The 24534-nt window shown below is 44.5% G+C and overlaps 1 protein-coding gene and 1 pseudogene across 1 annotated transcript in view; both read right to left on the bottom strand.

The window, feature by feature from the left end:
- The window catches only part of LOC149439394 (DNA (cytosine-5)-methyltransferase 3A-like), a 449390-nt gene that overhangs the window by 276245 nt on the left and 148611 nt on the right, over positions 1-24534 (bottom strand). The window contains exon 3 of the mRNA XM_089659024.1: positions 14470-14577. Within this exon, the coding sequence (XP_089515150.1) occupies positions 14470-14577 (108 nt within the window). The remainder of the gene's footprint in view (positions 1-14469; positions 14578-24534) is intronic.
- LOC149439396 (U2 spliceosomal RNA) lies at positions 20266-20425 on the bottom strand (annotated as a pseudogene).

The raw sequence follows: 24534 nt of genomic DNA, 5'->3' as shown, positions 1-24534 counted from the left end.
TATATAGAATGGTACTATGATCATATCCAATGGTTGACAATGTTGTGGGTGTAGTGTTCTATATATAGAATGGTACTATGATCATATCCAATAGTTGACAATGTTGTGGGTGTAGTGTTCTATATATAGAATTGTACTATGATCATATCTAATGGTTGACAATGTTGGGGGTGTAGTGTTCTATATATAGAATTGTACTATGATCATATGCAATGGTTGGCAATGTTGGGGGTGTAGTGTTCTATATATAGAATGGTACTATGATCATATCAGATGGTTGACAATGTTGGGGGTGTAGTGTTCTATATATAGAATTGTACTATGATCATATGCAATGGTTGACAATGTTGGGGGTGTTCTATATACACAGTAGAGTATAATAGAATTGTATTATGGTCATGTCCCACCCAAAATGTAACTGAGCTCCATTGCTGTCTTATACCTGCAGCACAGTTGTAGTGAACACAGATTTTTGCATACTTGTCTATTTGAGGATAAATTGGTAATAGGAAGTTAGGTAAACAGGAAGGAGGAAGCCAAGGAGGGGGAGTCACTAATAGTTGCATTTTCCGTTCTGGTTGGTATTTTTAGCTGTGTCCTCATGTGACTGCACCATGCTAGGCAGGTGATACTTCAGATTCAGACTGCGGCAGACGTGAAGGGGACCGAGATACATGATCGCTCTGTAGTTAAATCCAGCTTAGAGAGATCTCATGAATCTCAGAAGCGTATGATCAGTCTGAACTTCTGAATAAACCAGCCAGACTGTACAAAGAACCTGCCGGTGTGATGTGTTTCTAAACGTCAAGGGAATGAACTAGCAATTAAACCATTTTAAAAATGAACATATTATTTCAAGTTCATGAGCATAATGTGATGTATTATGGGATGTTATCCTTGATGTTGTCACCAATCAGAGCAAGTCACACAAGATAGAGATTGGTAACTGATATGAGATTATCACAAGGCTTATTGTGGTTGTTCACCTTAGACATGAAATCTGAACAAAGCATGACCCTCTATAGTGTGTGCTTGTCTCAATCCAGAGCACTTGGTGTCATCTCTGTCCACTTCCTCATTCCTCTGCTATAATCATGAGTCACTTCTGATGGTTTTCCTGACACCAGGAGAAAAATGGTGACAGGAGAGGACACAGCCTGTGACTGACAGACTCAGCTCTGTGACTCTGTGCTGTGTGGAGGGGGGGGGGTGTCCCTTCCCTCCAATCAGCTCTCAGAGCTTTCCTTACTAAGTGTAACTTCAGCATCCCGCTCCAAAGCTTTTTGGAGGATGGCCTGGTGTCAAGGGCAGCAAAGAAACCACTTCTCTCCAGGAAAAACATCAGGGCCAGACTGATATTCTGCAAAAGGTACAAGGATTGGACTTCTGAGGACTGGGGGAAAGTCATGTTCTCTGATGAATCCCCTTTCTGATTGTTTGGGGCATCCGGAAAAAGCCTTGTCCGGAGAAGAAAAGGTGAGCGCTACCATCAGTCTTGTGTCATGCCAACCATGAAGCTTTCTGAGACCATTCATGGGTGGGGTTGCTCCTCAGCCAAGGGAGTGGGCTCATTCACAATTTTGCCGAAGAACGCAGCCATGAATAAAGAATGGTCCAAAAACATCCTCCGAGAGCAACTTCTCCCAACCATCCAAGAACAAATTGGTGAGGAACAATGTCTATTCCAACATGATGAAGCACCTTACCATAAGGCAAAAGTCATAACCAAGTGGCTTGAGGAACAAAACATCGATATTTTGGGTCCATGGCCAGGAAACTCCCCAAATCTTAATCCAATTGAGAACTTGTGGTCAATCCTCAAGAGGCAGGTGAGCACATATTCTGACAAACTCCAAGCATTGATTATGCAAGAATGGGCTGCCATCAGTCAGCATGTGGCCCAGAGGTTGATTGGCAGCATGCCAGAGGAATTGCAGAGGTCTTGAAGAAGAAGGGTCAACACTGCAAATATTGACTCTTTGCATAAACTTCCTGTCATTGTCAATAAAAGCCTTTGACACTCATGAAATGCTTGTAATTCTACTTCAGTATACCATAGTAACATCAGACAAAAAGATCTAAAAATACTGAGCCCGGGTTCACACTGATGCAGTGCGCTTGCACCGGTTTCTATGCGAATTCCACACCGGATCACAATCGCACCCCGTTCATGTGAACCGCTGCGGGTGTGTATGTTAACCGTTTCAATACCGGGCAATTTTCCCCCTTCCTGCCCAGGCCATTTTTCACGTTTCAGCGCTCTCACATTTTGAATGACAATTGCGCGGTCATACAACATTGTACCCAAACTAAAATTTTATAATTATCTTCACACAACTAGAGCTTTCTTTTGGTGGTATTTAATCACCGCCGGGGTTTTTATTTTTTGCTAAATTAACAAAAAAAGACCAACAATTTTGAAAAAAAACACATTTTTCTTTGTTTCTGTTATAAAAGTTTACAAATAAATAATTGTTCTTCATAAATTTAGGCCGAGATGTATTCTGCTACATGTCTTTGGTGAAAATAACCCAAATTAGGATGTATTATTTAGTTTGTAGGAAAGTTATAGAGTTCACAAACTATGGGATAGATCTGAATATTGATCAATCCTGAAGTACTGACAGCCAATCTAATTTCTTGAGGTCCAAGAATGTCAGAACAGTACAGATATCCCCCAAATGTCAGAACGGTACAGATATCCCCCAAATGTCAGGACAGTACAGATATCCCCCAAATGTCAGGACAGTACAGATATCCCCCAAATGTCAGGACAGTACAGATATCCCCCAAATGTCAGAACAGTACAGATATCCCCAAATGACCCCTTTTTGCAGAGTAGACAGTCCGACGTACTTCATAAGAGGCATGGCGAGTTTTTTGAAGTTGTATTTTTTTGTCATAATTTTTCAGAAAATGAAAAAATTAAAAAAATTATTTTCACTATTTTTTTTTTTACATACTGTCACCAGTGCAGTACAGCGTCATCATATAACTGGCATGGCGGTGAACAGGGACACTGACTGGTGACAGTATGAAAAAAAATATATATATTTTTTTTTTTTTTATTTTTTTTATTATATTTAATTTTTTATTACATTTTTTTTATTTTTTAAGATTTTTTTTTCATATTTTACTATGACCAAAGTAGTACAATGTTACCATAGTAACACTGTACTACTTTGGGGAAGTGATCAGTATTTTTTTTTTTACACAATTTGCTTATAGCAAAGAATTACTTTGCTATAAGCAAGCATTACCTGAATGAAATCGATTACTTCAGTTTTTTGTTTTTTTTGTGCTTAGCTGTGATTTGGTCACAGCTAATCACATGACATGTGCATGTGATTAGCTGTGACCATTCACAGCTAGGCACTAGTATACAATGGATGGCATCATGAATGAAGCCATCCATTGTATACAACTGTCATGTGACCTGCTGTGATTGGTCACAGCAGGTCACATGGCACCAACAACGGGAGCCGGTACTCGGATCTGTCATCGGCCGTGTCCGAGGTGCACAGCCGGTGACAGATCGCACTGCTGCGCCGCTCTGCATTAGCGCAAACGGCGCATGTGCGGGAGCACGCCAAATGGCGTGCACCCGGAGTGCAGAGACACTTCTGAAGCCGCCAAACGGCCATTGGCCGGGCGGCTAATGGTTAAGAACCCCGGTTCGCAAAACGCGGTGCGATGTGCAGAATTGGATCGCATGGGTGTGAATACTTATGCAATCTGATTCTAGTGCGGACCAAAAAAAGGGTCCTGCGCCTTTTTGGTGCTGATGTGGTGCGATTTGAGCCATACAAAATGTATGGCTCAAATGGCACTGCACAGAAGTTGCATGTGATTTGCACAGGAATACGGTGCGGTTCCTGTGCGAATCACATGCGATATGCCGCACCGCAGAAGTGTGAACCCGGTCTGAAGCAGCAGACTTTGTGAAAATTAATATTTGTGTAATTCTCCAAAATTTTGGCAATGGCTGCAAATGACTGAATAGTGCTCAGCCCAACTCAATTTTGTTTCGGCAGCAGATGGGAATTTCCGTTACTGCTGCCGGAATACAGTGCTCTATACGTTACGTAGCTGATGCTACATCATGACAGCAGCTGCAGCAATTAGTAAAGGAAATCTTTCGTTTGAGCCAGCTTGGCCCAACATAACCTTTAAAAAAGAAATTAAATCTACCCTATATAATTTTACAGCAATTGCTGGACTACACTGCCACAACAACTGGTCATCGGTCACACCGCTGCAATTTAAAATCGCATGATTTGTGTGCAATTTCAGCGCGATTTAAGGTGCGATATGTAGGATTGCACAGAAATTTCAGTGGTCAAACATTTCGGCTGAAAACACCCTTTGTGGCCGTTGGCCGAAATAAAAAAAAAGCACCGATACAGATGTCGAAAGAAACCTGCCTCTTGCCACCGCCCGCTTGCCATCGCTGCCGCCACCAGCAGTCGCTCGGTAGTTCTCAGCCTTACCTGAGAAACCATCGAACAATCCCAGCACTGGGCATAGAGATGAGTGAAGGAAAGATGGCCTCCACTCATCTCTATGCCCTTTGAGGACCGGAGCGATGTCACTTCTACTTCTGCACGTAGTGGTGAACGGATACTTAGGCCACGCCCACATATGTAGATGGTGTTCAAACCACACACGTGAGGTATCGCCACGAACGTCACAGCAAGAGCAATCATTCTCACACTGGACCTCCTCTGTAACTTTACACACTGCTAACCTGTAGACATTTTTAAAGCATCACCCATGGAAATTTTTAAGCACTGCAGTTCCACGCCATTCCATGAGTGTGCGCAATTTTAAAGCTGGGTATCTATTTACTCGCCGTAACATCCTCTTTCATATTTTACAAAAATATTGGGGTATATATTGTTTTTTTTTAATCAAAGTGTATTTTTTTCCAAAAAATATATATTCATTTTTAAAATCTACGCATTTTGGTTTCGGTCTTCGGCCAAATGCATTCTGAATTTTCGTTTTCGGCACCAGAATTTTCATTTTGGTGCACCACTAGCGATTTGTGAAGACTTTATTGCTACTTGTGAAGATTTTCAACGATTTCTTGCAATTTGCAGTGCGATTTCCATTGTATTGTATGTATGTGAAATCGCAACAAAACTGCAGAAAAAGTCATGCAAGAACTACTTTAGAAATCGTGCTGCACAAAATCGCATGTTAAGACTCTGACATTCACATTCATTAGATGCGATTTCAATTCGCAAATCGCACCTGAAATCGCTGCGGTATGACCAGGCACTAAACAAATGCACCAAGGATTTCCCCCATCTAACTACTGACACTCTTCTAAAAACATTGTGTTTGTCCTGAGGTATGATGAAAGCTACAATGTACTGCAAAATGGAACAGCCTATGCAAAATATGGAAGGTGGAAGAGCCTTAGCACACATTTCTTATTTGATAGCTAAACTACACTATATTGCCAAAAGTATTGGCCCCGCCCTCCAAATCATGTGATTCAGGTGTTCCAATCACCTCCATGGCTACAGGTGTATACAATCAAGCCCCTAGGCATGCAGACTGCTTCTACAAACATTGGTGAAAGAATGGGTCGCTCTCAGGAGCTCAGTGACTCCAAGCGTGGTCCCGTGATAGGTTGTCACCTGTGCAATAAGTCCATCCGTGACATTTCCTGGCTACTAAATATTCCACGCTCAACTGTTAGTGGGATTATAACAAAGTGGAAGCAACTGGGAACAACAGCAACTCAGCCACCAAGTGGTAGGCCACGTCACATGACAGAGCAGCGGCAATGCATGCTGAAGCGCACAGTGCGCAAAAGGGGACAACTGTTTGCAGAGTGAAAAGCTAAAGACCTCCAAACTTGGTGTGGCCTTCAGATGAGCACAACAACAGTGTGTAGAGAGCTTCATGGAATGGGTTTCCATGGCCGAGCAGCTGCATCCAAGCCTTACATCACCAAGTGCAATGCAAAGCGTTGGATGCCGTAGTGTAAAGCACGCTGCCACTGGACTCTAGAGCAGTGGAGACGTGTTCTCTGGAGTGACCAATCACGATTCTCTGTCTGGCAATCCGATGGATGCATCTGGGTTTGGCAATTTCCAGGAGAACAGTACTTGGCTGTCTGCATTGAGCCAAGTGTAAAGTTTGGTGGAGGGGGGATTATGGTGTGGGGTTGTTTTTCAGGGGTTGGACTTGGCCCCCTAGTTCCAGTGAAGGGAACTCTTAAGGCGTCAGCATACCAAGACATTTTGGACAATTTCATGCTCACAACTTTGTGGGAAGAGTTTGGGGATGGCCCCTTCATGTTCCAACATGACTGCACACCAGTGCACAAAGCAAGGTCCATAAAGACATGGAGGAGCCAGTTTGGGGTGGAGGAACTTGACTGGCCTGCACAGAGTCCTGACCTCAACCCCATAGAACACCTTTGGGATGAATTAGAGCAGAGACTGTGAGCCAGGCCTCCTCCCCCGACATCAGTGCCTGACCTCACAAATGTGCTTCTGAAAGCTGTCAGTCAAATCCTGTGAAGGAGTGGCGAGGCGGGGGGGCATGGCCGAGCAGTACTGTGTGTTTCTATGGACGCACATAGCCTGGTTCAGGAGCACCGACATGACTCCTTTCTCAGCACAACGTCCAAAAAGTGTCCCTTTATGTCAAAAGTGGGTTTAGACCGGCTAGAGAAGAGCGATAGTAAATCAGAACCACTTGCAGAATTGAGTGATAATGATTCGTGAATAAATTCCTCATCAGACACTGTAAACGACTTTGCGACTTTGCTCAGCGATGTGCGAACTTGGCGCTATATTTCAAATTTCAGTGTTTTTGGTTTGATTATATTATTGAATTAAATGTATTATTATATTATTATTTTTTATGATTATTTATTAAATTATAATTTATGATTTTGTGTTTCAAATTTTATCCTACCCGGATGTTTACTAGACTCTTGTTCGGACAGATTTCAGTGAGTTATTCCTAAATATTACAGGCCTATAATAAAAAAAATACATATTTCCATGCAGAATAATGGTACCGCTTTCAGCACCAAAAATCGGAAATAATCAGACCACTAGGGAGGTTAAGGTAAAAAACACACCACTAAGTGTCCCCCCCCATCCCTAAACACTTTCCTGAGTCTTCTCTCAATCTAGCGCTGTTCCCAGCTACAGATCTTCTCTCCTCTCTTCCTCTATCTCAGGAGACTCAGAGTCATTGGCTCCTGCTGCTGTCAGTCAAATCCTGTGAAGGAGTGGCAAGGCGGGGGGGCATGGCCGAGCAGTACTGTGTGTGTCTATGGACGCACATAGCCTGGTTCAGGAGCACCGACATGACTCCTTTCTCAGCACACGGCTTACTGAGGGGGCACTCGGGGAAGGAGGAGCAGACAGTGCCAGCCGGGGACTGCAGAAGAGGGGATAAAGGATTGCTCCATGCAATACCATTGCACACAGCAGACAAGTATAAACCTCTATTTTGTTATTTTAGACAATAAAAAACTAAACTTTAGTATTACTTTATGTTTGTCCACCGCAAACTCATCAAACCATATCTTTATGCAGCTGACGTTGTGCACAGGGGCACAGTCATGCTGAAACAGGAAAGGGTTTTCCCCAAATCATTACCACAAGGTCAGAAGCACACAATTGCCTAAAATGTCTTTGTAGATTGCAGCCCTTCACTGGAAATACCTGAACTCAGTCATTAGGAGGATCGTACACATGAGGGTGGATTTACTAAAGGCACATAGACTGTGCACCTCGCAAAGGTATCTGCTCCAGGCCTTAATAAATTGCATAAAGCTTCACTATGCAAAGAATATCCAATCACATGCAAGGAAAATAAAACAGCATTTTTGCTTGCACATGATTGGATGATGGAAGTCAGCAAAGTTCCCCCTCATTTACTAAGCCCTGGAGCAACTGCACTTGGAAAGTGCACAGTCTGTTTGCATTTAGTAAATCCACCCCAGAATGTTGGCCATATAGGTAAGTGTGTGATGTTCGCAAAGCTTAAGTCATTTTAAAGCAGAGTTCCACCCAAAAGGGGAAGTTCCGATTTAATGCTTTGTCCCCCGCTCCCCATTAATGATTGGCACCTTTGGGGAGCGGGTACACACTCGCCTAGGCGTTCAGAAGCGGAAGCTGTCCTCCCTCCCCGTAGTCTTCTGGGAGACACATGACAGGTCACAGAAGACTACGGGGCCATTCACAAAGTGCAGCTCTACTCGCGCATGTGCAGTGTGAAGCCGCAACCTGTCACAGCCGGGTGCCCACACTAAAAATGCCGGAGCTGGGGAGAGAAGACGGCCGGTGAAACCAGCCATTGTGAGGACACCGCTGGACCGAGGGACAGCTAAGTGGCTGTATTTCAAGTCAGCGCCTACTGTTTTTGTAGCTGCTGACTTTTTTTTTTTTTTTAGTTAGAACTCCACTTTAAGCTGGGTTGCCAGCAGTCCCTATGTCTTAAAGCAGGGGTCCTCAAACTTTTTAAACAGGGGGTCAGTTCACTGTCCCTCAGACCGTTTAAAAAAAAAACTATGGTCATCGCCTGTACTGTGTCCGCATTTGTTCAGAGACTGCGCACATACAACGGCGGTGGGAATACTGAGCCGGCCACTCAATAAGACTTACAGACATTTCCCCCCCAAGTGTGTCTTATGGAGCGAAATAGCGCCCCATCATTGGTATCAGTGGGAGGAATAGTGTCCCATCATTGGTGTCAGTGGGAGGAATAGTGCCCCATCATTGGTATCAGTGGGAGGAATAGTGCCCCATCATTGGTATCAGTGGGAGGAATAGTGCCCCATCATTGGTATCAGTTGGAGGAATAGTGTCCCATCATTGGTGTCAGTGGGAGGAATAGTACTCCATCATTGGTATCAGTGGAGGAATAGTGCCCCATCATTGGTATCAGTGGAGGAATAGTGCCCCATCATTGGTATCAGTGGGAGGAATAGTGCCCCATCATTGGTATCAGTGGGAGGAATAGTGCCCCATCATTGGTATCAGTGGAGGAATAGTGCCCCATCATTGGTATCAGTGGGAGGAATAGTGCCCCATCATTGGTATCAGTGGGAGGAATAGTGCCCCATCATTGGTATCAGTGAGAGGAATAGTGCCCCATCATTGGTATCAGTGGGAGGAATAGTGCCCCATCATTGGTATCAGTGGGAGGAATAGTGCCCCATCATTGGTATCAGTGGAGGAATAGTGCCCCATCATTGGTATCAGTGGGAGGAATGGCGTCCCATCATTGGTATCAGTGGGAGGAATAGTACCCCATCATTGGTGTCAGTGGGAGGAATAGTGTCCCATCATTGGTATCAGTGGGAAGAATAGTGTCCCATCATTGATATCAGTGGGAGGAATAGTGCTCCATCATTGGTATCAGTGGGAGGAATAGTGCCCCATCATTATTATCAGTGACACCAATGATGGGGCACTATTCCTCCCACTGACAGCAATGACACTTAACTAGCCGACCCCTGTTCCAGCATGGTGCTGCTGCAGCCAGCATACCTGGCTGCAGCAGTTCCATCTGCACGGCACACTTACCGGGCGGTCAGCTGTCCTCCTTCCTTCACTTTGGCCTCTCCCTCCCTTAATTTTCGCGGGGATGTTCGGCTCCACCTCCTCGCCGGTGATTGGCCACCTGTGTGCCTTTCCTGAGCTACAGTACTGGCGCCCAATCACCGGTGAGGAGGTGGAGCCAAGCGGCAGCGCGGACATCGAGTGAGGGAGCGGCCGGAGTGAAGAAGCTGCGCATCCTGGACTGGAACGTCGTGGGACTGGGACCAGAGCCAGGTAAGAGACAGCAATCCCCTGCCCGCCCCTGTACTTAGTGTCCCCTGCTGGCGGGCTGGATGAATGTGCTCGGCGGGCCGCATGTAGTCCACGGGCCGTAGTTTGAGGACCCCTGTCTTAAAGTTTTACTAAACCCACAACAGTAAAATCAGTCTGTATATACAGTAAAGCATGCTTGTTATACTCACTATGGAACCCAAGGGATTAATCCTCTGCATTGTGTAAAAAGGCTGTCTTCTCTGCCCCTCCTCTTGTTGAAATGACCACCTGATACAGACTGAATCAGTAGTCACATGCACATGCTCAGTTTGGTGTGTATTGCTAGAGAATTGCTTTTTTCTTTTCTTGGGAGAGTGCATGTGAACAGCACAAGGCCAATTAGCACTGTCCAGACAGATGGTCCAGGGTTTCACATCCTCCTCGAGTAGAAAGAAAACTCCTCCTACAAGCTTTAAACAGTGCTTTGCTGAAGTCACAAGACTGCTCTAACTACTGATGAGAAAAGGTATTTAGCAGTTTATATTTACTAAAATAATTGCATTTCCGTATTGTGTGTACCGTGAGAGACCAGATATAGTGAATGCAGGGTCCGGGGAGACCGGATATAGTGAATGCAGGGTCCGGGGAGACCGGATATAGTGAATGCAGGGTCCGGGGAGACCGGATATAGTGAATGCAGGGTCCGGGGAGACCGGATATAGTGAATGCAGGGTCCGGAGTTTAGTAGCATTTTAAAGTTTGAATGTTACAATTCAACTAGTTATATTAAAAACTGAAAGGAGCCAAATCCCCCCATTAGGCGCTCTACTGCCAAGAGAACAGGAAATAGAGGGAAAACCTCTAATGGGATGCTTGTGCCTCTGACAACTGTTTAAACTCACTTCCGGTTGGCTCACTTCCTGCCTCCAGGAGCACACGCTATTACGGCAAGAGTTCCAGCGGCCATTTTCTGCCACCATGTCCCTGTCATTCTGCATGTCCGCAGTAATATGTATGGGGCCGTTACTTTTTGGGCATCATGGTGGACTGGTGAAATCCAAACTATCTGGGAGACTGACCCTGAGGGATAAGAATACGCTCTATTAATGCACCCGGCACTTATGAAATTTATGTTTTTATTCAGTATTTTATTTTCTGTCAGATTTTTTCTTTTCTTCTCTTTTCTATACATACAGTTGTGTCCAAAATTATTCAACCCCCACTGAAATTGAGTGTTTTGGCCAGTTTGACATTGCTTTTGATCATTCAGTCATCTTGCTTACATTTACATTAAAGAGGCACTTGTAGGTCAGACAAATATAACATAACAGTTATAATGAAATAACCACAAATGTCTTTTCTGTGCTCACAGCATTATCAGTTTTATTCAACCCCCAAGTGACATTCAATCTTAGTACTTAGTACAGCATCCTTTTACAGTTATAACAGCTTTTAAACGTGAAGCATAGCTTGACACAAGTGTCTTGCAGCGATCTACGGGTATCTTCGCCCATTCTTCATGGGCAAAGGCCTCCAGTTCAGTCACATTCTTAGGCTTGCGCACTGCAACTGCTTTCTTTAAGTCCCACCAGAGGTTCTCAATCGGATTTAAGTCTGGTGACTGCGATGGCCACTCCAAAATGTTCCAGCCTTTCCTCTGCAACCATGCTCTAGTGGACTTGGAGGTATGCTTGGGATCATTGTCCTGTTGAAAGGTCCAACGTCTCCCAAGCCTCAGGTGTGTGACGGACTGCATCACGTTTCCATCCAATATCTCCTGGTACTGAAGAGAATTCATGGTACCTTGCACACGCTGAAGCTTCCCTGTACCTGCAGAAGCAAAACAGCCCCAAAGCATGATTGACCCTCCACCATGCTTCACAGTAGGCAAGGTGTTCTTTTCATCATAGGCCTTGTTCTTCCTCCTCCAAACATAGCGTTGATCCATGGGCCCAAACAGTTCTAATTTTGTTTCATCAGTCCACAGAACACTATCCCACAACTTTTGTGGTTTGTCCACATGGCTTTTGGCATACTGCAGTCGACTCTTCTTATTCTTTGGAGACAGCAAGGGGGTACGCCTGGGAGTTCTGGCACGGAGGCCTTCATTACGCAGTGTGCGTCTTATTGTCTGGGCTGAAACTTCTGTACCCACATCTGACAAATCTTTTCTCAGTTCCTCAGCAGTCACACGGGGACTTCTCTCCACTCTACGCTTCAGGTAGCGCACAGCAGTCGAAGTCAGCATCTTCTTTCTGCCACGACCAGGTAGCGTTTCAACAGTGCCCTTTGCCTTGAATTTGCGAATGATGCTTCCTAAGGTGTCTCTTGGTATGTTTAACATCTTTGCAATCTTCTTATAGCCATTGCCCTTCCTGTGAAGAGAAATCACCTCTTCTCTTGTCTTCCTGGACCATTCTCTTGCCTTCACCATGTTTGTAACCACACCAGTAAATGTCTAGAAGGAGCTGAGTATCACAGTCATTTTAAAGCTGCCTAATTGGTGCTTATTATGCTTGATTGCTGCTCGGTGACATCCACAGGTGTTTTCAATACCTGATGGAAAGCACCTGTATGAACCTCTGTTCTTCAGAGTGGTAGTCTTTAAGGGGTTGAATAATTGTGGCAATGAAGAAACCACATAAGAACCATTTACTACTGTATTACATAAACAATTGATGTCATTTTAGTTGCATTTGGGTAGTTACAACGTCCTTGTAGGATTTGATTCTGAATACAATTCCAAATGTACACTATAGTCCCTAAACCCCTTTACAGCATTGGGGGTTGAATAATTTTGGCCACAACTGTATGTCATATAATTCTGTTGTTCTCCAATGACTTCCAACGACGTTTGATGCAGTGGTTCTCTGCCCAATTGAGGGGAGGTACTACATGTGGCCTTGTGGTGCCCAGCACATGTATTAGGAGATTTGTTGGCTTGAGCTCTGAGGAAGGGGAAAACGTCCCCGAAACGCGTCAGCTTGCCCACACTACCAACAATTGGGAACCTTCTACGTTGGTTGATCATCGGTAATTTTGTCATGCATATTACTTCTGTTGTTTGCGTGTATGAAATTGTCTTTTCTCGATTCCTCTCAATAAATCTTGGGCAATGCACTAGGTGTTTGCAACACCCCGTGTGTTTTTTTTTTCACCAAATAGGGTTCATTTTCACAGCATGCAAAAACATTTGTCTTGTCTATTACAGATGTGCTGCAGTGATGTTCATTCTAAGAGGCAGATATTGGAACCCCAAGCAACCTCTGGAAAAGCCCTAGGGCAGGGATGGGCAAACTGCGGCTCTCCAGCTGTTGCAGGACTACAAGTTCCATCATGCCTCTGCAAGTCATAGCTGTAACTGTCAGTTTTGTAATGTCGCATTGCCTCATGGGAAATGTAGTTGCACCACAGCTGGAGAGCAGCAGTTTGCCCACCCCTGCCCTAGGGTTCAACAAAAGCCTGGTTGAAAAAGGCTGCTCTATACCGTCCCACTGTGAGAGCATCATAAGATGGCACTCAGCGCACTAACATTACACATATGAAGTAAATGCACAAAATACCAGATTAGAAAACCTGACATTGGCTCTCGAAGGTCAGGAACGGAAGTCACAGGTGACTCTGGGTAACAGACCTGCCAGTACAGTAACAGCAACGGCAGCTGCTCTATATTATCTCTGAATAAATCATGACATAAATATTTCATTAGACTCAATATTGAATTTCAGCGAGTCAAACCAGAGCATGGTTCTTCACCAAAGTCACAGACCTGAATCCACTTCAACAATTAGATGCAGATTCCATTACTTTCTGGCTTTCTGAAACTGTGCACTTTGTATGGGTAGGAACGCGAGTCAATGCGGAAAAATAAAAGTAAAAGTAGCCACCAATGCATAGGAAAATGAAAGTTCAACTCCACGCCAAACGTTTCTTTCTAAATTTTGGAAAGATTGGTCCGCTTACTTCCTGTGTGCTCAGTGGGAAAGAAAGCGAGTATAATTTTTGTAACCAGGAAACAAACAGACATAAAACTCTATTTAGTCCAGTGAGCTAGAAGCATTGCCAGGTTTTTATTGGTGTATGTCACCATGTTGGAGATATCTCCCCTCACTTCCTAATGTGTCACAAAGACAGGAAATGATGGGAAGTCTCCTATATAGGGAACACGTACGCCAATAAAAAATCTGATAACTTGTGCATTGGTTTCCCATTCTATCCACTTTACCTTCACACAGGGGCGGACTGACCATTTGGAAACTTGGGCACTGCCCGAGGGCCAGGGGTCAGTAGGGGGCCCCATAAGAAGCCCTTGATACCTTTTTCATAAGTTTTTTTGAGTTTGGGCAAGGACACAGGGCCCCCATGATCCCCTATTGCCCGGGGGCCCCATGAGTTTTCAGTCTGCCCCTGCCTTCACATTAGACAATTCATACTGAATGTCAAAAATAATGCAGCCGTTATTTTTCCATAGGGGCCAACTTTAATAATTGTGGCTCCAAGTGAAGGTAGTTCTCTTAAATCAGCATTCTTGTTCTGGGTCAGTGGCTCAAGAAGTAATAAATCCAATTAATCAGCTGGAAAGCCAAGTAAAGAGCATTTTCTAAAGTAGAGGTCAGTAATGGCTGCTTTCATATTTCTGTTAGCACATGTTTCTTGGAAATTTTGCTTTACTCACTGTTTCGGTTTTTCGTTTCCTGCCTGGTCGTCCTACTTTCTTTATGGACCCCCCAACGTCATGCTTTTCCTCCTTGTTATTCTGCTCCCTGGGCTCTTCTTCTCCCTGCTAAGAACCGAAAAAAAAGACATGACAGCCTCAAAATACTCAGAATATTTAGACAAGAATGAGCCCTGGCAGCACATAATACTGATATAGACGTGACATTGCTGTGTAGGGATAATAGTGCTGGACATACATGGTGATGGTCATAGATGCTAGTGATGGACATAGATGGTGATAGAAAAAAAAAAAAGAGGCTATTCTCCTGATGAAGGCTCTGACAGCTCCGCCGCCCCCTTGTGACATCATCAACCCAGCATGCCCGGTCGATGATGTCACAAGGTGGAGGGGGTCACATGATGATGTCACCGGGTTGCCCTGCCCCTTAGTTATTAATTGGCGGAGCTGTCAGGTGGAGGGAGCCTTCGTTGGGAGCAGAGCCTTTTTTTTTCTTTTTGGGTCGGCAGTGGCGGTGGACATGATGACTGACGATGGATCTACACCAGGGGACTTTTTATTTTTAATAAAGGAGTTGTCAAAAATTGCCTCCTGTGGTTTTTTACACTACATCTTTTTTTTGGTGCATGAATAGGGGTGCCATGTACCTCTTACTAATGCACATGGGGGGGGCAGGTTCTGGGGGTCACCTCGTTAAAGGGGGCTTCCAGATTATGATAAAAATTCCGGCCGCAGACCCCCACAACCACTGGCCAGGGTTGTGGGGAAGAGGCCTTGTCCCCATCAACATGAGGACAAGGTGCTTTGGGGGGGACCCTCTGCCCCAAAGGACCCCCCCATGTTGTGGGCACGTGGCCTGATATGCTGGAGGGGGCCACATGATGATGTCACCGGGTAGCCCTGCCCCTTAGTTATTAATTGGCGGAGCTGTCAAGTGGTGGGAGCCTTCGTTGGGAGAAGAGCCTTTTTTTTTTCTTTTTGGGTCGGCAGTGGCGGTGGGCATGATGACTGACGATGGATCTACACCAAGGGACTTTTTATTTTTAATAAAGGAGTTGTCAAAAATTGCCTCTTGTGGTTTTTTACACTACATCTTTTTTTTGGTGTATGAGTAGGGGTGCCATGTACCTTTTACTAATGCACATGGGGGGGGCAAGTTCGGGGGGCCCTTGTTAAAGGGGGCTTCCAGATTATGATAAAAATTCCTGCCGCAGACCCCCACAACCACTGGCCAGGGTTGTGGGGAAGAAGCCTTGTCCCCATCAACATGAGGACAAGGTTCTTTGGGGGGGGGGGCCCTCTGCCCCAAAGCACCCCCCCATGTTGTGGGCACGTGGCCTGGTATGGTTTGGGGGGGAGCTCACCCGTTTCCCCCTTTCCTGACCTGCCGGTTGCATGATTGGATAGGGATCTGGCATGGATTTTGGGGGAGAACCCACACCGTTTTTTATTATGGCGTGGGGGTTTCTCTCAAAATTCATGCCAGACCCGAAAGGCTTGGTATGGATGGAGGGGGGGGGGGACCCACCCCATTTTTTTCTTAATTTTTTAATTGCCAGTAATTCTTATTGTTTTACATTCAGCTGTTAGCAGGGAACCCCGCTGACAGCTGATGGCTCTTTACATTACCGTATGTTTTCACTACTAAAATGCCATATGACGTATATACTCATGCAGTATTTTAGTAGCGTTTTTTAGTGACTACCAACTATTTTCCATACTTGGATGCAGTAGGATACCACTTATTGAATTGTCCACATTATGTAATAAAGAGATGTAAGGAGCTAACACAATACCAAGATCTCATCTAATGTAGATGTACAGAGCATATGGTAGTAAACAAAGCCTCATTACCACATCTAACAGAGATGCAAATGTACAGTGCTAGTAGAGAGCAAACATAGCGCCTGACTGCATCTAATTTAGCTGTATAGAGCAAACACTACAATATGGCAATGTCTAATCGAGATGTAGACAGCAAATACAACCCTAGGACCATGTCTATTGTCAATATGGAGAGCAATCACAGCCCCATTTAGACAGCAAACACTGTCCCCTGAACACATCTAATATAAATGTAGAGAGCAAAAAGATCCAGTGACCATGTCTAAGGTAAGCCATAGATGATGCAATTTTCTTACGTGCAACCATGGGTTGCAGGAAAGAAAATCGCTCAACTCCCCCCATCAACACACTCATTGTTGATGGGGGAATGCTTCCTGCAGTGCTGTCTTGTTCTGTTAGCAAAACACAATGATCGCTGCTGGCTATAGCTATCGGCACTGATCACATGCAAAAAAATCCAACTGGCTGGTTGTACTGAACCAGCCTGCCCATAGATAGATCAAATCTAGGCCAATTCAATCCATCTATGGCCGGCATTAGAGCAAACACAGCCTTATGACCGTGTCTCATACAGATGTAGAGAGCATATAGGAAACATACACAGCCCCATGACCGTGTCTCCTATAGATGTAGAGAGCATATAGGAAACATACACAGCCCCATGACCATGTCTCCTATAGATGTAGAGAGCATATAGGAAACATACACAGCCCCATGACCGTGTCTCCTATAGATGTAGAGAGCATATAGGAAACATACACAGCCCCATGACCATGTCTCCTATAGATGTAGAGAGCATATAGGAAACATACACAGCCCCATGACCGTGTCTCCTATAGATGTAGAGAGCATATAGAAAACATACACAGCCCCATGACCGTGTCTCCTATAGATGTAGAGAGCATATAGGAAACATACACAGCCCCATGACCGTGTCTCCTATAGATGTAGAGAGCATATAGGAAACATACACAGCCCCATGACCATGTCTCCTATAGATGTAGAGAGCATATAGGAAACATACACAGCCCCATGACCATGTCTCCTATAGATGTAGAGAGCATATAGGAAACATACACAGCCCCATGACCATGTCTCATACAGATGTAGAGAGCATATAGAAAACATACACAGCCCCATGACCGTGTCTCCTATAGATGTAGAGAGCATATAGGAAACATACACAGCCCCATGACCGTGTCCCATACAGATGTAGAGAGCATATAGAAAACATACACAGCCCCATGACCATGTCTCATACAGATGTAGAGAGCATATAGAAAACATACACAGCCCCATGACCATGTCTCATACAGATGTAGAGAGCATATAGAAAACATACACAGCCCCATGACCGTGTCTCCTATAGATGTAGAGAGCATATAGGAAACATACACAGCCCCATGACCGTGTCTCATACAGATGTAGAGAGCATATAGAAAACATACACAGCCCCATGACCGTGTCTCCTATAGATGTAGAGAGCATATAGGAAACATACACAGCCCCATGACCGTGTCTCATACAGATGTAGAGAGCATATAGGAAACATACACAGCCCCATGACCGTGTCTCCTATAGATGTAGAGAGCATATAGAAAACATACACAGCCCCATGACCGTGTCTCCTATAGATGTAGAGAGCATATAGGAAACATATACAGCCCCATGACCGTGTCTCCTATAGATGTAGAGAGCATATAGAAAACATACACAGCCCCATGACCGTGTCTCCTATAGATGTAGAGAGCATATAGGAAACATACACAGCCCCATGACCATGTCTCCTATAGATGTAGAGAGCATATAGGAAACATACACAGCCCCATGACCATGTCTCCTATAGATGTAGAGAGCATATAGGAAACATACACAGCCCCATGACCATGTCTCCTATAGATGTAGAGAGCATATAGGAAACATACACAGCCCCATGACCATGCCTAATGTAATAGATTTAGAGTTGGAAAGCATATAAGGAGCAAACACAGCTCAATGACCATGTCTAAAGATCTAGAAAGCAAACACAGTCCTGTGACCTTGCTGAATGTAGATGTAGAGAGCATATAGACAGCATACGCAGCCCAATGACCATGTCTACTGTAGATTTAGAGAACATATAGAGAGCATAAACAGCCCATTGACCATGTCTACTGTAGATGTATAGAGAGTATTCACAGACCCATGACCATGTCTAATGTAGGTGTAGGGAGCATATAGAAAGTATACACAGCCCCATGACCATATCTAATGTAGATGTAGGGAGCATATAAAGTACAAACAAAGCTCAATGACCATATCTAAAGATTTAGAAAGCACACACAGTCCTATTAACTTGTCGAATGTAGATGTAGAGAGCATATAGAGAGCATTCACAGACCCATAACCATGTCTATTGTAGATTTAGAGAGCATATAGAGAGCATTCACAGACCCATGACCATATCTAATGTAGATGTAGGGAGCATATAAAACGCAAACAAAGCTCAATGACCATATCTAAAGATTTAGAAAGCAAACCCAGTCCTGTGACCTCGTTGAATGTAGATGTTGAGAGCAAATAGAGAGCATTCACAGACCCATGACCATGTCTAATGGAGATGTAGGGAGCAAATAGAGAGCATTCATAGACCCATGACCATGTCTAATTTAGGTGTAGGGAGCATATAAAAAGCATACACCGCCTGATGACCATATCTAATGTAGATTTAGAAAGCATATGAAGCGCAAACATAGCTCACTGACCATATCTAAAGATTTAGAAAGCAAACCCAGTCCTGTGACCTCGTTGAAGGTAGATGTAGAGAGCATTCACAGACCCATGACCATGTCTAATGTAGGTGTAGGGAGCATACAGAAAGCAAACACCACCTGATGACCTTATCTAATGTAGATTTAAAAAGCATATAAGGCGCAAACATAGCTAAAAGACCATATCTAAAGATTTAGAAAGCAAACACAGTCATGTGACCTTGTCGAATGTAGATGTAGAGAGCATATAGAGAGCATTCACAGACCCATGACCATGTCTACTGTAGATGTAGAGCGCATATAGAGAGCATTAACAGACCCATGACCATGTCTACTGTAGATGTAGAGAGCATACACAGACCCAAGACAATAAGTAATGTAGATGTAGAGAACTTTTTTTTTTTTTTAAGTCCGCAAACGTGCAACTATAACGAAAAAACCCGTAAGTGTTCACAAAAAATGTGCAAGTGCAAAACACCACACGAAAAAGTGCACTTAGGGGTGTGCTGTGTCCTACCCCTAAAGGGGCTTGGACCGCTTACCCTGATCCCCCGGGGCACGAAGCTCCTGACGGGGACAAGGTTCCCAATTGGTCCTCCTGGCCAAAAGGCCTGGTAGACCATCGTTCCCTATGCCCAGCCGAAGCCAGACATCCAGTACTAGGCAAGGGGGCTCTCCCGAAGAAAAGCCCCCTAGGGATCAGGGGAGGAAGGAACCAAAAGGCCACACATCCTCCCCCTAGACTTCAGGGTAGGCCCGAGGACCCACACCCTCCATCCGTGAAAAACACACACATAAGAGCAGAAAAAGTGACAAACGTGGGAGTGCATAATAAATAATAATAAAGAAAAAATAAAAAAGTGGTACCATGCCGAATTGTGCACAGACCAGGCCCTGAGGCCCATAGCAAAAATTGCCCTGGACTTAGCCAAAAGACCTGGTCCTTAGGGCGCTGTGCAAAAAGAGGTGAAAAACAGTGGCCATGTGTCATCTTCACACCGTGGGGTCCCACACCCAAGTGTTACTAGTGACACCCCTGAGAGCGTCTTCCCCAGGGGGCACTGAGTTTGCAGACTTTTTGCGTCCCCAGCCCCTGGCCAGACCAAGGTAGATCGTCCAAATCAAGAGGTACTGGGTCCTTCAGACGTTCCAAAGGAGAATTACTCCCGAGGCCCCAGAACGAATCATGGCGCTCCCCGGTTTCTGTTCCCCCCGTAATAGCCATCCAGACCCCCATCATACCAGTGAGGGTACTTTACAACAACCATCCCCGCAAAGCTAGAATGGTCGGGAGCACCCCCACTGGACACTGATAAGAACAGATACTACACTTGATCTTAGCCAAAAGGCAGAGAAGCGATGTAGAGAACTTATAGAGAGCATACACAGCCCCATGACCATGTCTACTGTAGATGTAGAGAGCATATACAGACCCAAGACCATATCTAATGTAGATGTAGAGAACTTATAGAGAGCATACACAGCCCCATGACCATGTCAACTGTAGATGTAGAGAGCATATAGAGAGCATACACAGACCCATGACCATATCTACTGTAGATGTAGAGAGCATATAGAGAGCATACACGGACCCATGACCATGTCTAATGTAGATGTAGAGAACTTATAGAGAGCAAACACAGCCCCATGACCATATCTACTGTAGATGTAGAGAGCATACACAGACCCATGACCATATCTAATGTAGATGTAGAGAACTTATAGAGAGCAAACACAGCCCCATGACCATGTCAACTGTAGATGTAGAGAACTTATAGAGAGCAAACACAGCCCCATGACCATGCCTAATGAAGATTTAGAACTACAACTAATAAAAATATAGATCGCAAACACTGTCCCCTGAACAGATCTAATGTAAATGTAGAGAGTATGTAGACAAACACAGTCCCCATGACAATGCCTAATGTAGATTTAGAGAGCAAACACAGCCCCATGACCATGTCTAATGTGGAAGTAGAGAGCATATAGAGAGCATACAAACCCCCATGACTATATCTAATGTAGATTTAGAGAGCAAACACAGCCCCATGACCATGTCTAATGTGGAAGTAGAGAGCATACAGAGAGCATACAAACCCCCATGACTATATCTAATGTAGATGTAGAGAGCATACACAGCCCGATGACCATGTCTAATGGAGATCTAGAAAGCATACACAGTCCTGTGACTTTATTGAATGCAGATGTAGAGAGCAAACATAGCTCGATGACCATGTCCAAGGTAGATTAGAGATCAAAAACTGTCCTGTGACCATGTTTAATGTACATGTACAGAGCAAATACAGCCCCATGACTACGGCTAATATACAAACCCAGTCCTATGACCATATCTAATATAAATATAGAGAACATTTGGACTGACAAAATTGGGCCATGGCATGGGAAGGCAGCTGGACTGGGCATTCAGAAGGTAACTGCCAACCAGGGGCGGACTGACAACTCATGGGGCCCCCGGGCAATAGGGGATCATGAGGCCCCTGTGTCCTTGCCCAAACTCAAAAAAGCCTATGAAAAAGGTACCAGGGGCATCTCATGGGGCCCCCTACTGACCCCGGGCCCTCGGGCAGTGCCCGAGCTTCCAAATGGTCAGTCCGACCCTGCTGCCAACTAAGGTCTTCAAAGGGCCAGTCTAGGCAGAACTGATATATTAGTTATAAATGAGGCCTGCTGTGGTCAGTCTTTCCCTGGCACTTTAGATGTCTTGGACATTCCAGCAGTGAGATCTCCTGGCGATAACTCCAAGCTCTGGAACTGTCCACTTATAGGTTTTGAATATTTCCACCCACCTTTGTATGCTCCAGTTCCTCCTGTTATAATTTCCACCATTAAAAAAAAAGTCAGCAGAGATGGTAGGAGCCCCTTATAATGAGCAAATCAGACCAGGAACCTCAACGCAGAAATCTCAGTAGACTCTAGAAACAGTAGAGGCTGTCAAAGTCTTTTCAAACCCAAGAAAAGTTTTTTTATATATTGCAGCTTACCAGTCCTTCGATACGGTGGCTGCATTTGTTTTCACCAAACACTGAAATATCAGTTTTCAGTAGCTTTTTTCAGTGTAAAGGGCAGTATCCCCAAGAGGTCACAGTCGCAGCATATAACAGCGTCCAGCGATGGGGCATGACTGTGCTGCTACCCAGCGGCAGCCGATGCTGAATAAACAAGCCGGGCCATGTTTTGATAAGGCAGATGATCTGCTTAATCCCCCTTCATCAGCCCTTACATGTGTGCTTGTGGTCCAAATCTATTGTCCTTCAGCCAGAAAAAAATAAAAGGAAACAAGATTTATCAGGCTCTACTCGATCACCAAAATTCCAAATGTGTGCTGCATCATACATCAGCGGCAAGTCCATCTCCAACAAAAAAAGGGTTTTCATGAAATACTTTAAGCACTTGCCCTCCTGAGCATTCCCCCCCCCCCCCCCCCTTCCTGATCAGGCCATTTTTTGCATTACGGCGCTGCGTTACTTTAACTGACAATTGCGCAGCCGTGCAATGCTGCACCCAAATGAAATTTACGTCCCTTTTTTCCCACAATTTTTTCCCACAATTCTTTCGGTGGTATTTGATCGCCTGTGCATTTTTTATTTTTTGCGCTATAAAAAAAAAAAGACCAACAATTTTGAGAAAAAAAAACAATATTTTTGACATTTTGCTATTAAACTTGTCCAGTAAAAAAATAAAAAAAATCAAATTTCGTCATAAATTTAGGCCAAAATGTATTCTGCTCCATGTCTTTGCTAAAAAAAAATCCCAATACGTGTAAATTAATTGGTTTACGTGAAAGTTTTAGCATTTACAAATGACGGTATAGATACTGGGATTTTATTTTTTTTTTTTTTTACTAGTAATGGCGGCGATCAGCGACTTATAGCGGGACTGCGGCAGACATTCTGACACTGGGGAGGAACTGACGTGGTGTCACTGGGGATGTCAGTGACACCACGTCAGTTCCCCCCCAGTGTCAGAATGTCTGCCGCAGTCCCGCTATAAGTCGCTGATCACCGCCATTACTAGTAAAAAAAAAAATAATAATTTACACTGATTAGTGCTAAAAAAAAGCACTGACACTGTACTAATGGCACTAGGCAGGAAGGGGTTAACATGAGGGGCGATCAAAGGGTTAACTGTGTGTAGGGCGTGTTTACTAGGGGGCGGTGTCTGTGTGCTTCACTGTATTCACACAGCTGTGGATGGCTGTGCTGTGCACAGCCATCCACAGCAGTGTGCCCGAGCTGAGAGAGAAGAGGACTGTTAGTAAACAAAACAGTGCTCCTCTCCGTCGGTGATCGTCGGAAATCACCGGGCGCCAGCAAGTAATTACCGGCCGGGGCCCTGGTGATTGACAGCCTCGCCTCGCACGCGCCCCCTACCTAGAAATGCAAGATCATGTATATATATACGTGATTTTGCGCACCCCTGCCGCCCTCTAGCAGTATATCTGCTATAGGGCGGCGGGGAAGTGGTTAAGCTAAACTCCAGGATAAGCAAATGTAGTCTAAATCCATTCATCATGCGTATTCTTCCTTGAGTCTTGGTGAGCTTGGTGTATTTCTTCCATATATGTGCAGTAATCCAACGTAAGACTTTACCCCTGTGCAGGGACTTCCTGTAATAACGACTGCTCACTGCTGCTCTCTCTACTTGTGCAGGGTGACTGGTCTTGTCTCCGCCCCCTCCTGTATTTTTCTGCAGGCAGCCTGTAGCAGGAGGAACTTTCAGGGTCCCTTCAACAGCTCTGCTATCTGTACAGGCTGTGTACAGCAACATGATGATGATACTGCCACATTTATGTAAAAAATTAGTTTGGAAGAATATTTGATGCACGCAAAGTGGATTTACACCCTTTATGGCTATTGAGGAATATACTGTATTGAAAGGCTAAGTCCTGCCCACATAGCCGCATCATTCATTCACAGAGTCCTGTGAATGAATGAACTACAAGTATCATCAGCCACTGTGGCAGACAGCTTGTAGTTCTCAATGAGCTATGAGCGCTCTCATAGTTCATTGGTTTTTCCTGCAGTTCAGTAACTGCCTGCCTGTGCGTCGTGTAAAGGCAGACAGCTGACTGAGAATCTGCAGGATCCTGGCATTGCACCCACAATGATAGTGCATGATAGTGGGTGCAATGCTTTACAGCCTGCAGTGTAAAAAAATAAATCCACTTTTACCTGCAAAAAGATGTGCATTTATTTTTTAATAAAATCCTTTTATTGAAAGTTTTTTTATGTCTGGAATTCATCTTTAATGGTTAGAACCCATGTGCATTTGTTTTTTCTCTCTGTCCCATTGGAGAAATTTCTCTTCAGTTCCTGTGTTGGAGGCACAATATGAAGTGAGAGGAAATCTCCTTTTAAAATGTTGTGGCAAAAACAGGTGTTCCAATTGAAAGAATTCTCCTCTAATCCTGTTCCAGTGAAAACTGTAACATTTTGGATTTCCAATCACT

The sequence above is a fragment of the Staurois parvus genome, unplaced genomic scaffold (genome assembly GCF_062004578.1).
Source record: "Staurois parvus isolate SC_StPar_1 unplaced genomic scaffold, SC_StPar_1.0 ptg001130l, whole genome shotgun sequence".
In the NCBI taxonomy this organism is placed as follows: Eukaryota; Metazoa; Chordata; class Amphibia; order Anura; family Ranidae; genus Staurois; species Staurois parvus.
This window is presented reverse-complemented; position numbering and strand designations above follow the sequence as displayed.